This window comes from Paroedura picta, chromosome 6 (assembly GCF_049243985.1).
Source record: "Paroedura picta isolate Pp20150507F chromosome 6, Ppicta_v3.0, whole genome shotgun sequence".
Classification (NCBI taxonomy): Eukaryota; Metazoa; Chordata; class Lepidosauria; order Squamata; family Gekkonidae; genus Paroedura; species Paroedura picta.
Window position 1 is genome coordinate 69823048 of NC_135374.1, and position 15865 is coordinate 69838912.

At 44.4% G+C, this 15865-nt stretch overlaps 1 protein-coding gene and 1 long non-coding RNA gene across 32 annotated transcripts in view; one reads left to right on the top strand and one right to left on the bottom strand.

Moving 5' to 3' along the window:
- DMD (dystrophin) overlaps positions 1-15865 on the top strand; it is a 1311735-nt gene that overhangs the window by 1101854 nt on the left and 194016 nt on the right. For all 19 annotated transcript variants that reach the window (XM_077342956.1, XM_077342959.1, XM_077342965.1 and 16 more), the window contains 3 exons: positions 5470-5590; positions 6476-6744; positions 14555-14701. In XM_077342956.1, coding sequence (XP_077199071.1) covers positions 5470-5590; positions 6476-6744; positions 14555-14701 — 537 coding nt within the window. The remainder of the gene's footprint in view (positions 1-5469; positions 5591-6475; positions 6745-14554; positions 14702-15865) is intronic.
- The window catches only part of LOC143840047 (uncharacterized), an 80649-nt gene continuing 77655 nt past the window's right edge, over positions 12872-15865 (bottom strand). For 5 of the 13 annotated variants that reach the window (XR_013231995.1, XR_013231994.1, XR_013231991.1 and 2 more), the window contains 2 exons: positions 14626-14785; positions 12879-13035 (listed from right to left, as the gene is read on the bottom strand). This is a non-coding gene — a long non-coding RNA (uncharacterized LOC143840047). Of the gene's footprint in view, positions 13036-14625; positions 14786-15865 lie in introns of all 13 variants that reach the window. The other 8 variants (XR_013231983.1, XR_013231984.1, XR_013231989.1 and 5 more) reach the window with 6 other exon arrangements.

A 15865-nucleotide genomic window follows, 5' to 3' on the forward strand; every position in this document is an offset into this window, starting at 1 on the left:
GTGAGTTTGAAGGAAGACTCACAATGAAGCCTTGATTCAAGCAGCAGACTTTGTTGGTCTTAAAGGTGCCACTGGAATCTAAATTTGTAATGAACATCTTATAGGACTCTTATGAGGCCCCACAAGATGGTAGTGCAAACAGCAAAATGGAAGCTTTTGCAGTTTCGATCATGTCTGCAAGCCCATGCCCAGCACAATAATTAGGATAGTTCAGTCTCTCACTGCTCTTCAGGATGGACACCCAAATGCTAGACAATTGGACATTAGCCTACAAGGCATTTGCAAGCTATTTCACAGATAAAATCTCAACACCGCCATGACCTTTCCCCAAGTATTGATACAATAAGGGAACTAGAGGCTCCTTGGCTGCCTTTGGAGGGAGCATTTGACAGCTTCAGACAGTTTATACTGCCTGAAGTGGATACGTTGCTAATTTCAGTGAGGCTTTCTCAAGAACAAGTCATGTCAGACTAACCTTATTTCTTTTTTTGCTAGATCAGGGGAATGCTGTGGACATAGTTTACCTTGAGTTTAGTAAGTTTTTAAATAAGGGTTTCTCATGATATTGTTATTGACAAGTTGGTAAAATGCAGTATCGATCCTATTACTCTTAGGTGGATCGAGAACTGGTTGATAGATCGCACCCAAAGGGTACCTGTAAATGGTTCATAATCTTCCTGGAGAGGAGTGATTAGTGGAGTGCCTCAGGGATATGTCCTGGCCCCTGAGTTGTTCAGTATATATTTATAAATGATTTGGATGAAATAATATTTATTTATTTATTTATTTATTTATTTAGATTTATATACCGCCCTCCCCGAAGGCTCAGGGCGGTTTACATTAAAACTAATCAACGATACATGAAACAGTCTTCGTTAAAACATACAGTAAATAATAACAGTGGTTGTAACCATATAACAGAATAATGTAACAGTATAACAGTATAATAAAATAATATAACGATGGAACGGTGCAATACCACAACAGGTCCAGAGCGCTCTGGTGGAGTTCTGGGAGGAAGGGGGGAGATTGGGGGAGGGGGGGAGCGGGGGCCCTTCATTCGCTGTTGGTTGTGCCTGGTCTCAACCAAATGCCTGACGGAGGAGCTCCTTTTTGCAGGCCCTGAGGAACTGTTTAAGCTCCGTCAGGGCCCTGATCTCCTCCGGGAGCTCATTCCACCAGGTGGGGGCCAGTACAGAGAATGCTCTGGCCCTGGTCGAGACCAGGCGGACTTCTTTAGGGCCAGGGACCATTAGCCGGTTGGTGGCGGTGGAGCGCAGAGCTCTTTTAGGGGCATAGGCAGGGAGGCGGTCCCTCAGGTACACTGGGCCCTGACCGTGAATGGCCTTGAAGGTAATTACCAGAACCTTTAGTCTGATCCGGAATTCAACTGGCAACCACTGCAGTTGGTGGAGAATGGGCCGGATGTGGGACCTCCACGGTGTTGCTGTGAGGATCTTGGCCGCTGCGTTTTGGACCAGCTGTAGTTTCCGGGTCAAGGCTAAGGGCAGGCCTGCGTAGAGCGAGTTACAGAAGTCCAGTCTAGAGGTGACCGTCGCATGGATCACTGTGGCTAGGTGTTCCGGGGCCAGGTAGGGCGCTAGTAGTTTGGCTTGGCGGAGATGGTAAAATGCCAGCCGCGCTACCTTTGTGATCTGGGCTTCCATTGTAAGGGAAGTATCCAGAATCACGCCTAGGTTCCTGGCGGAGTGAGCCGTAGAGAGCTGTACTCCATCCAGGGCAGGCAGGCATGCTTCCTCGCATGGGCCCTTCCTACCCAGCCACAGGACCTCCGTCTTTGAAGGATTGAGCTTCAGACGACTCTGCTTCAGCCATCTCATCACTGCTTCCAGGCAGCTGGCTAATGCTTCTGGCATATTGATGACAACCCAGCCCAAACCTCCGTACCAGTTGTGCGAGAGGGCGCATAAAGATATTGAATAGGATAGGAGAGAGGACCGCTCCTTGTGGGACTCCACAAGTAAGTTGACGACGGTCTGATGTTTTGTCTCCAATTGCAACCCTCTGTCCACGATCCCGGAGGAAGGAGATCAGCCATTGGAGGGCTGTCTCTCGTATTCCGGCATCGGTGAGGCGGCGAGCTAGAAGCTCATGATCGACTGTGTCGAACGCTGCTGAGAGGTCTAGTAATATCAGCAGTGCCGACCCGCCTCGGTCCAACTGGCGACGGAGGTCATCCGTCAGGGCGACTAGCGCTGTCTCTACCCCATGGCCAGGCCGGAAGCCTGACTGGGATGGGTCTAGGACCGAAGCTTCTTCCAGGTACTCTGTTAGTTGGTTTGCGACAGCCTTTTCAATCATCTTCCCCAGAAACGCTAAATGCGAGACGGGTCGATAGTTGTTGGGCTCTCGCCGGTCTAAGGATGTTTTTTTCAGCAGTGGGCGTACCACAGCCTCTTTCAGTCCCTCCGGGAATTCTCCCGTTGTGAGAGATAGATTGATTATCTCCCGGAGGGGGCCCTTTATCCTTATGTCCGCTGTTCTTAGGAGCCAGGATGGGCAAGGGTCTAGTGGGCATGTGGTTGGCCTCGCTGTTGCTAGTATCCTGTCCACTTCGGTCAGCGTGAGTCATCTGAAGTTACTCAAGGTATTCTCCAAAGACGGCCAAGGGGCCTCTAGTTCACTTTCTGTATCTAAGGTTGGAGGGAGGTCATGGCGGAGTGTCGAGATTTTATCCGCAAAATGACTCGCAAATGCCTCACAACTGATATCCAATTTGCTACTGTTTTGTTGCCCTTCAGCCAGGGCAGTAAGAGACCGAACTACCTTAAACAATTGAGCCGGGCGTGAGTCTGCGGATGCGATGGTAGCCGAGTAAAAATTGCGTTTCACTGACTTCACCGCCATCTCATAGGCCTTCATCTGCATTCTATAAGATGTTCTCGAGGCTTCGTCACGAGTCTTCCTCCAAACTCGCTCTAGCCGTCTCAGTTCCCGTTTCTTGTTGCGAAGCTCCTCGGTGTACCAAGGGGCCCGCTTGAGACGGGGCCGGAGAGGGCGCCGGGGGGCTATCTCATCAATGGCAGCCAGCAGTTTGTCATGCCAGTCGCTGACCAGGCCATTGAGAGAAGTGCCAGGAGGCATTGGCTCCCGCAGAGCATTCAGGAATCCAATTGGATTTGATAGCCGGGGGGCTATCTCATCAATGGCAGCCAGCAGTTTGTCATGCCAGTCGCTGACCAGGCCATTGAGAGAAGTGCCAGGAGGCATTGGCTCCCGCAGAGCATTCAGGAATCCAATTGGATCCATAAGTCTCCGCAGGCGAGCTAAAATTTGCTCGGCGCCCAACTGAGGTGGGAGTGGTAGCCATACCCGAGCCTTCAGGGCATAGTGGTCTGACCATGGCACAGCAGTTGCCGTGACCAGATCCACATTCAGACCTACGCCGAAAATAAGATCCAGGGTGTGACCTGCTTGGTGGGTGGGGCCAACAACAAACTGCGAGAGCCCTAGTGTCGCCATGGTTGACACTAGGTCCTGCCCAGTTCTAGAAGACGGCAGCTCAGCATGGACGTTAAAGTCCCCCAGGACTAATAGACTGGGAAACTGTAGCGTCCAGGCCGCCACCGCCTCTAGCAGGGCAGGCAGGGCATCTGGTGGTGCATTGGGCACGCGGTACACTAACCAAATGGCCACGCTCTCGGTTGATCCCCATCCGAGGCCAACACATTCAATGCCTGGTATTGATGGCGCAGGAAGGGCCCTGAAGGAGAAAGCCTCTCGGATCAGGATTGCCACCCCTCCTCCCCGCCCCGCTGTCCGGGACTGGTGGAGGACAGAAAACCCAGCAGGGGCTAGATCTTTGAGGGCGACTGTTTCGCCTTTCCTGGTCCAGGTTTCTGTCACGAACGCCAGGTCCACTCTTTGCTCTGCAAAATAGTTTTGCAGGGTAGAGGTTTTGTTGTTTATTGACCTGGCGTTGCACAGCACCAGTGTCAGAGGCGGGTTATTCACCTTTGCCTCCACCCTAGTGTCGCGAGGGATGGGGCGGAGTCTGGAGGGGGCCCGTGTATGGTTGATTTCCGGGCCCCTTGGTCGCCGCCATCCGCTGTCTCTGCCTCTGCCCCTTATTGTTGGGATCCCTGACCCTTTCAGGGCCCCCGCTTTCTCCCCTTCCTCCGTTCTTTCAAATATGATGGGCTCCATGGACACTGTTGGTTTTAGTTCTTGGTTTTGCGGTTTAGCTAGGGTTGTTGCCCACCCTGGTTCTGTGCTTATTGCTGGTTTCTAATGTAGGTGTAGGGTTTTGTGTATCTGTGGAAGGTTGGTCCCGAATAATAGACGAGTGGGCCTTATTAAATTTGCAGATGAAACTAAACTGGGGTAGCAAACACAACAGAACACAGAATCAGAATACAGGATGATCTTGACAGGTTAGAAAACTAGGCTAAAATGAATTTTATTAGTGATAAATATAAAGTTCTTCATGTAGGTAGGATGGGCAAGACTTGTCTTGGCAGTAGTATGTGTGGAAAGATCTGGGGGTCTTAGTAGGCCATACACTGAGCATAGCAGTGTGACTCGGTGGCTAAAAAGGCAAATGGGATTTTGGGCTGTATAAAAAGAAGTATAGTGTCCAGTGCATGCAAGGTGATGTTACTGCTTTACTCTGCTCTCGTTAGATCTTCCTTGGAGTACTGTGGTCAGTTTTAGGCAACACAACTGAAGAAAGATGTAGAGAAACTGGAGCATGTCCAGGGGAGGGCTACAAAGATGGTGAGGGGTTTGGAGATGAAGTCGCATGAGGAAAGGTCTGTTTAGCCTGGAGAGAAGATGGCTAAGAGATGGCTCTTCAAATACTTGAAGGGCTATCATATAGAAGATGGAGCAGAGTTGTTTTCTGTTGCCCCAGAGAGTCAGATCAAAACCAATGGGTTGAAATTAATTCAAAAGAATTTTCATATAAACACCTGGAAGGAGCAAATGCCATTTTGGGCTGTATCAACAGAGACATCACATCAAAATCACAAGATGTCATAGTCCCATTGTATACGGCACTGGTCAGACCACACCTGGAGTACTGTGTGCAGTTCTGGAGGCCTCACTTCAAGAAGGATGTAGATAAAATTGAAAGGGTACAGAGGAGAGCGACGAGGATGATCTGGGGCCAAGGGACCAAACCCTATGAAGATAGGTTGAGGGACTTGGGAATGTTCAGCTTGGAGAAAAGGAGCTTGAGAGGGGACATGATAGCCCTCTTTAAGTATTTGAAAGGTTGTCATTTGGAGGAGGGCAAGATGCTGTTCCCATTGGCTGCAGAGGAAAGGACATGCAGTAATGGGTTTAAACTACAAGTACAACGATATAGGCTAGATATCAGGAAAAAAATTTTCATAGTCAGAGTAATTGTCATTAACCTGTTTGCTGCATTATAAAATAATTTGAAATTTGAATTGTAAATATTGAACAAGATGATAACAAAAGTTTCTGTGTTATTTAATTCCATAGGCTTTTAGGAGGGAACTGAAAACTAAAGAGCCTGTTATCCTGAGTGCACTAGAGACAGTACGGATATTCTTAGCAGAACAGCCTTTGGAGGGTCTGGAAAAGCTCTACCAGGAACCTAGGGGTAATTTAATGTTATGTTGTAATACCATTCCATAGAGGAATAAGTAATTACTAAATGATCTATATGTACTTATTTCAGGGTCAGAGTAACACCTATGTATTTGCAAACTAATTCCTATTTCATGAGTTGGACTAGAGATGAGCCCTTTTGTAAACTGTTTATTGATGCTAGCCAAGAGGATTGCAATCTTAACATAAGAAATTATAGAAACAGAAAGACAAAATACAAAGGTCAAACATAAGAACCAAGATGACCCCAAAGCATTAAAAATGTAGCATCATGATAAGATATCCAGTCAAACTCTAGGCCACTTTACATTTAGAATCATAGAATCATGGAATTGGAAGGGACCTCAAGGGTCAGGGTCATCTAGTCCAACCCACTGCAGGAACTCACAACTACCTGCTCACACATAGTGACTCCAATTTCATGGCCAAGTGTTCCCTCCACCAAAAATCTCCAGAATCCAGCCTGGCCTGGAAGAAATTCACCTACTATCCCAACGTGACAATCAGCAATTCCCTGGGTATGCAAGGAAGGGCCACAAGAGACAAACACTGGCACATCCCTTCCTGCCCACCCCACCCACTCACAATCTGCCAAAGTTTATAAAAATTATTGCTGTTTCCTTCTGGTCTACTTCAATGCCACTTCAGTGGTGAATTAAATAAGATCACAAAATCACTAAGGCTGCTTGAAAACAGCAAGTTCATGATTAAAGTTGAGTAAAGGTTCCATATATGGTATTTGAACACAGATCATGAGCATTAAATTATGTAGTGGTTCTGAAATCTGGGCTCCTGGAAAATTAATCTAAGAATTTTCAACCAGTCTTTTCATTTATGCTCAGTTTTTGCATAGTCTAATAAGTTGTTTCATGTTTAGAGCTGCCTCCAGAGGAAAAGGCCCAGAATGTCAGTCGACTCCTGAGAAGGCAGACAGATGAAGTAAAAACAGAATGGGATAAGCTGAATCAACAATCCTCTGACTGGCAAAAGAAGATAGATGAAGCCCTTGAAAGACTGCAGGAGCTTCAGGAAGCAATGGATGACCTGGACCTGAAACTGCGCCAGGCTGAAGCTATAAAGGGCTCCTGGCAGCCAGTTGGGGATTTGCTGATTGACTCTCTCCAAGATCACCTAGAAAAACTGAAGGTAAAACTATGCTTTCATTCATCAACAGTGATAAAAGTTAGACATAGTTGTTTCCCCCAAGCTAAGTGAGAATAGGCTTCATGTTATGTTCTAAATTAAGTTAAAGTGAAAAGTAGCAAGAAATGCTAACAATATGACATTGTCATCTTCTACATAAGCATTCAGAGCTGACATTGAACACTTAAAAATTCAGTACATGTTCAGACATTTGATTTAAAGCGCTTCATGAGATATTGTCAGTTTGTACATCAGAGACAGTATGTTTCATTTGTTCTTAATGTGACTGAATTATCTTTTTATCATATAAAACCATATTCAAAATGGTGATTACTATGGTAATATTATTAGTTCCACAGGATTGCTTTATATATTATACTCTGCGCTGGCTGGCAATGGATGCTTGTACAGTTCATAAATCTGCTAATTGTCATAGGGAAAATATTTCTTGTTTCTACCAAATAAGTGGTGATATTCTACCAAATATTTCTTGTTTCTACCAAATAAGTATCATACAAGAAAATATGAAAATTGAAACTGATGTTTGGATTCAACTCCAAATTGCATTGAGCTTATATTAGTCACATTTGGAGTATGAACATGTTCATATCTATTTACAGTCTTGGTTATAGTTGAGAGACCTACACATTTTTGTTGCACTGTGATAGGCTTAGTCTCTGGGAAAGTACATTTCCCACGCTGAGTGGGGACTTCAGCCAGTAACAAATTACAGTAGTTCTTAGCAGAATCAGCTAATGTAGCAGGCCAGGCTGATTTTCCATGGCTGCGTGCTTATTTCTTTGGTAATGTTCCAATTCCTCACATTCTTTTCCACATTATGTATATTAGAATCTACATGTTTGCCTGCAGCAGTTGAAAAGAGCAAGAGTTCAGCAGCAATTTAAAGACTATCTCTTGCTCTTTCCTTTTTAAGGTACTTTCTGTGTTTCAGATTGTTTTTGGTAATACACTTATTTATGATAGTATATTTAAAAATGGAAGAAAGACTTGTAATACTGTCAGCTACTACCCTTTCCAGCATACATACCAAATAATACCGGTTGAGTAAAAAAGCCAAATTACAAAATTTGCTGCATTGTTTAAGAATGAAATAGATTATTTCTGAGACTCATATTATTATCTATTGTTTTACTGAGATCATACAGTAGTAGCACAGATTATGTTTTAGTTAGCAGTCTTTTGGCATTCATTAAGGAAACAAAATGTTCCATATATTATTTAAATTATATCCATATACACACACTGCTGGAGAAGACCCTTGAACTGCAAGGCGAACAAACCGTTCAGTCCTAGAGGAGATCAGCCCTGACTGCTCCTTAGAAGGCCAGCTCCTGAAGATGAAACTCAAATACTTTGGCCACCTCATGAAGAAAGAAGGACTCCCTGGAGCGATTGAGGGCAAAAGAAGAAGGGGATGACAGAGAATGAGGTGGCTGGATGGAGTCCTGAAGCAGTCGGTGCAAACTTATATGGACTTCGAGGAATGGTAGAGGACAGGAAGGCCTGGAGGATCATTGTCCATGGGGTTGCGATGGGTCGGATACGACTTTGCACCTAACAATAACAATAAACACACATACGCACTGTCAGAGCAGTAAGAAACATAAGAATAAAATATATAGTTTTATTTTAAAAATTCTCTTGAGTTCAGTAAAAGTATAATAATTATTTTGAACCTTTTTTTCCTCCAGTTTCATTTTACTAAGTATTGTCCACACCTAAGTCTGTGATCAATCTGACTTGATCTTACTTTCATTAATATTGTACATGTTGGGACCTGTAAGAAATGTGTGGACTAGAATCATCCCATTTCCTCACTTTTGCTTTCTCTTCTTTTGCCTCACTCCTCCCACTCCTTCCTTTCTCTATTTTTCTCCGCCCCCCCTTCTTTCCAAGTCTCTCTATCCTTCTTTCCCTTAAGGACCCATCTTATGGCTACTTGGCACAGCTACACACAAAGGAAGGGTAAAGAAAGGCATCTGTTAGGGATAAGCAGGAACTGGGGAAATGGTGTTCAGTTTGCGGTTTGTGGCTGAACTACAATCTAAACCATAAACCAAACCAGGAGGTGTGTTCATGAACTGAACCGGCTCATGGTTCTTAGTCCCAGAAAACCCACAGTCGCTCAGCTGTTTTTCAGGATTTCTGGTGGTAGATATTCCAGAGGACAGCTTGAAAAACAAGGACCGCAGAGGACAGCCTGAAAAAAAAGCTGGGACGGTGAGGGGCTGTCTCCCCATTGGTCATCTGCTTTGGGCTTTCTTGTAGAGTCCCTTCAGATAAACACATTTAAAGGAGTTGTACAAGGGAACAAAGTATGCTTGAGTCTATGGAAACCTGCCACACTAGCAGAAAGAAATGGCAGGAAACTTGATGTCATAGGACATAAGATTTATTCTTTATCTGCTCTGGGACCAAGGACAGCTACCAAATTATTATGGCAGGCTATCAGCTTTTCATCTGGGAAAGAATCCTCCCTTACTTGGAGCTGTTACCAGAGGATCAACAAACTCTTGCTAAACTGGTCCAAACCGAAGCTGTTAAGTTGTCCACACAACAGATTAAAGCTGATCAAGATGGTGGCAGCGCTGGTGGGGGGGGGGAGGAGGCAGCAGAGGCAGCAGAGGGGGTAGTGGCTTCTGTTGCTGTTGCAAGGCTCGAGTTGTGGAGGCTGTGCCAGCTGTGCCAGCGCTTGGGCTCGCAGGTGGGATAGAGCGAGCGGGGCCGGGAGCAGTGGGCTGCGGAGGACCTGGCTCGGGCCAGGCCGCCTTGGGAAACTGCAGGACATTCTGCCAATGGCCCGGGATGCAGGACATTGGGAGAAAACCTGGCACCGTCCCGCTGTTCTCAGGGCGTATGGTCACATTATGGTAGGGTTAAACACATCCTAGATCAGAGGGACTTAAATGTGTTTCTGTTTCAAAGTTCCACATGATTCTGTTAGCTTCAGTTATGCAGTTATTAAAATCTGATTTATGATTCATTGTCTTGAAAGATTCCTACTTTCATGTCCATTACTAGCACAGCAAGTACTTAAGGATTTGTTGTAGAATACAAGTTTGACTGTAGACAGTTCTACCCTTTGGGTTTGTTGTGTCCCCTAGGTTCTTTAAAAAATCGTGCCAGTAATGGCCTATCAAGGATAACTTGTGAGCATCTAGGCCTTCCTATTAATTGGGAAAGATCTAGGATGGCCTCCTCTCAGACACTTTCCACACAAGCAATATCATTTGGATTTGCTTTTTTAAAACATGGCAGTTTCAGCTTGGGAAATGGCGGGAGGAAAGCCCAAAAGTGGAAAAAGCAAGGCTAAAACAAATGTCTGAAATGCGGAGAATACAGTTTATTGGAGCCATTCTGAACTCTGTAGCTGAGAAAGGGTTTTTGTCTCCTGATACAGCTCTGATCTTAACTGCTTTGGCGAGGTTGTTCACCAATAATTGTTTTCAAACAGTGGACAGTATATTGTACCTTCTGGGTCTAGTGGCTTCTACCATAGTTGTCTTTGCAAGGTTTTTTGTGTGAATTTTACAACTTTGTTTTTTGTCTTGCTTTCAGCTTCCACTCCAAGGCCATTCATTTTGTCCCTAAAGTGGTGGTCCTCTCCTGAACATTTATTGTAGGATATTCCCTTTGGCATTCCCAAGTACGAAGTTACTTTGCTAGTTGCCTCTCTCCAGGCTTGGGAACTCACTATATGGGCCTTTTGACCCAGGGCACTTATCTCCATGGGAAAGGCTATTGCACATTAATATTTTAGAAGACGAAGAAGAAGAGTTTGTTCTTATATGCCACTTTTCTCTACCCAAAAGAGGCTCAAAGTGGCTTATAGTTGCCTTCCCTTTCCTCTCCCCACAACACAAACCCTGTTAAGTGGGTGAGGCTGAGAGAGCCCTAATATCACTGCTCGGTCAGAACAGTTTTATCAGCGCAGTGGCGAGCCCAAGGTTACCCAGCTGGCTGCATGTGCGGGAGTGCAGAATCAACCCTGGCATGCCAGATTAGAAGTCCGTACTCCTAACCACTAGAGCCTCTTGTGGTGCAGAGTGGTACGGCAGCAGACATGCAGTCTGAAACCTCTGCCCATGAGGCTGGGAGTTCAATCCCAGCAGCCGACTCAGCCTTCCATCCTTCCGAGGTCGGTAAAATGAGTACCCAGCTTGCTGGGGGGTAAATGGTAAAGACTGGGGAAGGCACTGGCACTGGCAAACTACCCCGTATTGAGTCTGCCATGAAAACGCTAGAGGGCATCACCCCAAGGGTCAGATATGACCCGGTGCTTGCACAGGGGATACTTTTACCTTTACCTTTTACTCCTAACCACTACATCAAACTGGCTCTTTACATGCAATGCATTGCAGATATTCTTCAAACTCACACCATCCTGAGAGCCAGTTTGGTGTAGTGGTCAGGAGTGTGGATTTCTAATCTGGCATGCCAGGTTCGATTCTGCGCTCCCCCACATGCAACCAGCTGGGTGACCTTGGGCTCGCCACGGCACTGATAAAACTGTTCTGACCAAGCAGTGATATCAGGGCTCTCTCAGCCTCACCCACCCCACAGGGTGTCTGTTGTGGGGAAAGGAATGGGAAGGCGACTGTAAGCTGCTTTGAGCCTCCTTCAGGTAGGGAAAAGCGGCATATAAGAACCAACTCTTCTTCTTCTTCTAGTCCTAGCAGACAACACTGTCATGATATTCTATTTGAATAAACAAGGGGGCATGGTGTCCAAAAGTTTGCCCTTGTAAGCCCTGGTGGCTTGGACGCATGTAATAGAGCAGGGTGCTTCAATCCTTGCTATTCAAATTCCTGTGTCTTCCATAGGGAAGGACATGTATTGAGCAGGACAGTGCCTTGCACACATTAGAACATCAGTGACATCTATGTGGAGCCAGTGATTACCCATTGAGGGTTTCTGGATGTGGATCCCTTTGCCATAAGAGAGAATTCCAAAGCCCCCAGTGTTTGTTTCAGGGCTGGGGAGACCAGAGTACTAAGAGGGTTTGTCTTCCAGGTCCCATTGCCCTGTTTTATACATTACAGCCATTTTCTCTAGTCATCAGAATTATAGAGTTGGAAGGGGCCATACAGGCCATCTTGTCCAACCCCCTGCTCAACCCAGGATCAGCCCAAAGCATCCTAAAGCATCCAAGAAAAGTGTATAACCAACCTTTGCTTGAAGACTGCCAGTGATATTGGTAGCCTCATTCTGGCATCATCGGATCTGGTTCTCAGCCTTAATGGACACAGCCCTGTGCCAGTTTTTCCAATTCCACAACAAAGCAAACCTGATGAATATTGATCAGGTACTACACCACAATATCATGGAGACTTCAGATTGAGATTTTATTTTTTCACAGAAGGTTAGTGAGATCCTCCAGCATTCATGTAAACCTTCCACCAGAAAATCTTACCATTTTAAGTGGACACATTGTCACATTGGCCTTCTTTCATGGACTGTCTAAAACAGTGGTCCCCAACCTTTTTATCAACGGGGACCACTCAATGCCACGGACCACTCACTGGGGACCTCTCAATGCATTTTACTAAGGCCCGGTGGGGGAGGGGTAGTTTACTCCTCTACTCTCAACCACTGTCCTAAAGCTCTCTGATCACTATGGTAATGTTTAAACATCCCTTCAAAATAAGATACAGACACGCCACAACAATGAACATAAGGAACATTTTATTTTCATGGAAATTTTAACTCATGACAATGATAAATCAATGGGAACCCTTTGTTTCTCTGCAATGAGATAGTCCCATTTGGGAGTGATGGAAGACAATGACCCCCGAAGTATGTTGTAAAGGGCTGGGGGGGATGAAGTAAAGGGCCAGGGGGGGAGAAGGCGTCTTTCGGGGCCCACCTCCAATTAGTCGAAGGACCACATGTGGTCCGCAGCCCAAAGGTTGGGGATCGCTAGTCTAAAAGGTTTCTAAAAGGTTGATTTAATCTGTATCCATCACAGTACCTGCTTAGTTTTCCAGTGTTCTCTTTCTGTGATTCTGTCACAACTAATGTTTGAGTCTTTTGGGACCTATGATAATCCCACAATACCAGAACTTGAGGAGACCCAAGAAAGTTGATAGGTAGTGCTTTAGAATAAAGGAAAAATACTGTTTTACACTTATACTTTTATTGATTGATTTTAATTTGTAAAGAACTTTTCCATCCAGTCACAGTTTATAATTTGGTAGAAGGGATTGTTAATGCAGTAGAGTTGAAGAGATTGACATCTGCAGCTGTACTGGGAGCTTCGGCAAAAGTCTTTTCCTGCAACCAGTATTAAAAATTATAAACCAATTACAAATTGGATCATAGGCTAAAACTTGAGCAGTGTACTCTTATTGACATTTTAAAAAACACACACACAATAATATAAGCATACAGGTAATATTTATACATAATTGTATTTTCTTATAGAATGCAAAAAAGGAGTACAGTTTTAACAGATAAGGAACAGATATATAATTGTATTTCTATTATACACCTGTCATTTCTGACAGATTATCTAAGCCTTTTTACTGACTTTGCAAAGCTATAGATGAGATCACAATAGATTGTACCACAATAGATGGTACAATAAAACACTGTTCTGCAAAAAGTGTAGCTTTTTATCATACACAAACAGAAGGGGAAAACCCCAACTTCAAGAAGCAACAAAGTTGGGTACCCAAAGGTTTAGTGAGAAAAAAACAGCCAGCCAGGTTCAAATCTTCCCCTGCTACTGAGACATAAACCTGTTTTCTGAGTCACACTGGAAGTAACATAACCACCCATGATAGCAGTCTTGGGAAGAACTGGGGGGGAGAAACAGGACATGGTTTAAGGTGGGAGTAGGCATGCAGGCTCCACCTCTTCCCAGGCACAGAAACCACAAGATAACTCATTCTCGGGAGTGGGAGCAATGGAAGTGGCCAGTTCTCTAGCTTGTAGCCAGGTACATTGAGGCAGGAAGGAAAAGGCCATGGACACCCTCTGGAGCTCCCAAGGACCCCCCCCCCCCCGTGGCCCACGGACTCCTGGCTGTGAATCCCTGCTCTAAATGCTTTTATGAGCTTAATTGTCAGTCAATGTTTATCATATCAGAAATAAAATATGTTATCTACATCATGTCCATATTTATTCCACTCTCTTTATCTTTCAAATTTGGTCAACAAAAAGAGATCCAAATTGTTTTCATAGAAATAAAAACTACATTGGAAATACAGAACTTTGTTTAGTGAAAAACCCATTTCAGCCTTGCAAACAGAAGTAGAAAATGAAATATGTAGCTGTTCAGATGAAAGAAAATTAATATAGAAAATCAAATTATTCAATATCTTCTTAAGTCCATAAGCCAAGCCTGGTATTATTTAGAATATATTGCCTTGAATCTCTACAGCCAGTTTTAAAAGTATGCTGAAAAATGGTTTTGCAATTTATATAGTATCTAGAAGTGTTTTCTGAAATTGTCTAATGTTAACCAGTTTTTCTTAATGTTTTTCTGTTTTGGTTTTAAAAATATCTATGCCCCAAGATGTCTTGTGTGTTGAGTGCTGTCAAGTTGCTTCCAATGTATAGTGACTGTATGAATTAATTAATCAACTTTCAGCTTTCTTCTTGTCCAATTTTCATACCTATATATAGTAACGGGAAATGCCATAGTATGAATTAATTTGATTTTGGTCACCTCACTAGCTGGAAACAGGAAGATACTCAGATGCTGGTTTCCACACATCTTAGATTTTGGCCATTTGCTAATTAAAGCTTATTTCACCTGCAACTCCATTTTATATGTTTCATTACACAGGTTTATCAAACAGAAATTGCACCGATTAAAGAGAATGTGAACAGCGTTAATGATCAAGCTCATCAGTTTACCTCATCTGAGATCCAGCTTTCCCCATATATGCTGAAACGCCTAGAAGACTTGAACACTAGATGGAAACTCCTACAGGTAATGTTGCATAACCTATCTAAGTATCTGAAATTTATTTCTGATGGTTGTGTTCGGATTGCTGCTTGGATTTTTCTTATTCTCCTAAGGAAAAGAAATAGACAAATAGAAAAAATGGGATTAAAAAAATATAAAGATTTTTTCTTCATGTTTATATGTGTGGTGTCAAAATTTTTAATTTAATTTAAATAACAGTCAGTATTTTCTCAGACTTCGAGAAATCCAGAAGTGATGTCAGCAGGCCACCTTCCTGCCATGCCCCAGGAAGTCACATATCACCAGAAGTGACATCACCCAAACACTCCCACTGCATGTAACATCACCAGGCCACTCCCACAGCACAGAAAGTACACAGAAATATTTTCAGATTATTGATGAACAGAACTATACTGCACTCTGGGCTAGCTATCAGCTTGCTTGTCTTCATCAGAGGGAGCCTGCAAAAACAGGACTGTTTGCTTGTGAGGTTTTCCTGGTCCTCAGAGAGGCATTTGGGGATAAACGGCAGGATATTTGGAGATAGTTCTCTTCCAACTCCTATCACAAAATCTTACACTGATTCCAACACATGGAATCAATTTTCTACTTCTTTTATTGCTACCTTTTGGCTGACTAGAAACTGCTCCTGAAACATGGAACAATGTGGGATGCAGTACAAGAGGCCATGTCTTGAATAGAAAATCCAGAAACCACTTAGGGCAGCTCGGGGTGGAACTCACCCATCCAAGGGCATTTATCTAGCCTGTGAGCAGACAGTACAAGGAGGCTGCTAGGGAAGGGGAAAATGGGTAGTGACTTTAGCACAGCAGAACAACCTTCATTTCAGTGGCAGTCTCACTGTTGAGTTGGGAGCCATCTCAGTTGCATTCATGCAGGCTAAGGGTTTCAAAGTAAGGTCACATACTGCTTCACTTGGCCTGCAGCACCAGAAAACTGTCCCAGATAGATACAGAGATCAGTGTTGGCGTGTGTGTGTGTGTGGGGGGGGGTGTCCAGATCATCTTCTGCTGGGACCTGCTGGCAACCAGCATCGCTGCCATATTTGTAATCTTCCAGTTGGTGGCTGTGCTCTGTCCCATTGGAAGGGCATTTGTCAGCCATTTCTTCCACATATTGCGGGGCCTAGTCTTCCCACCAAACATACAGCACGATGGCCAAGCCTCC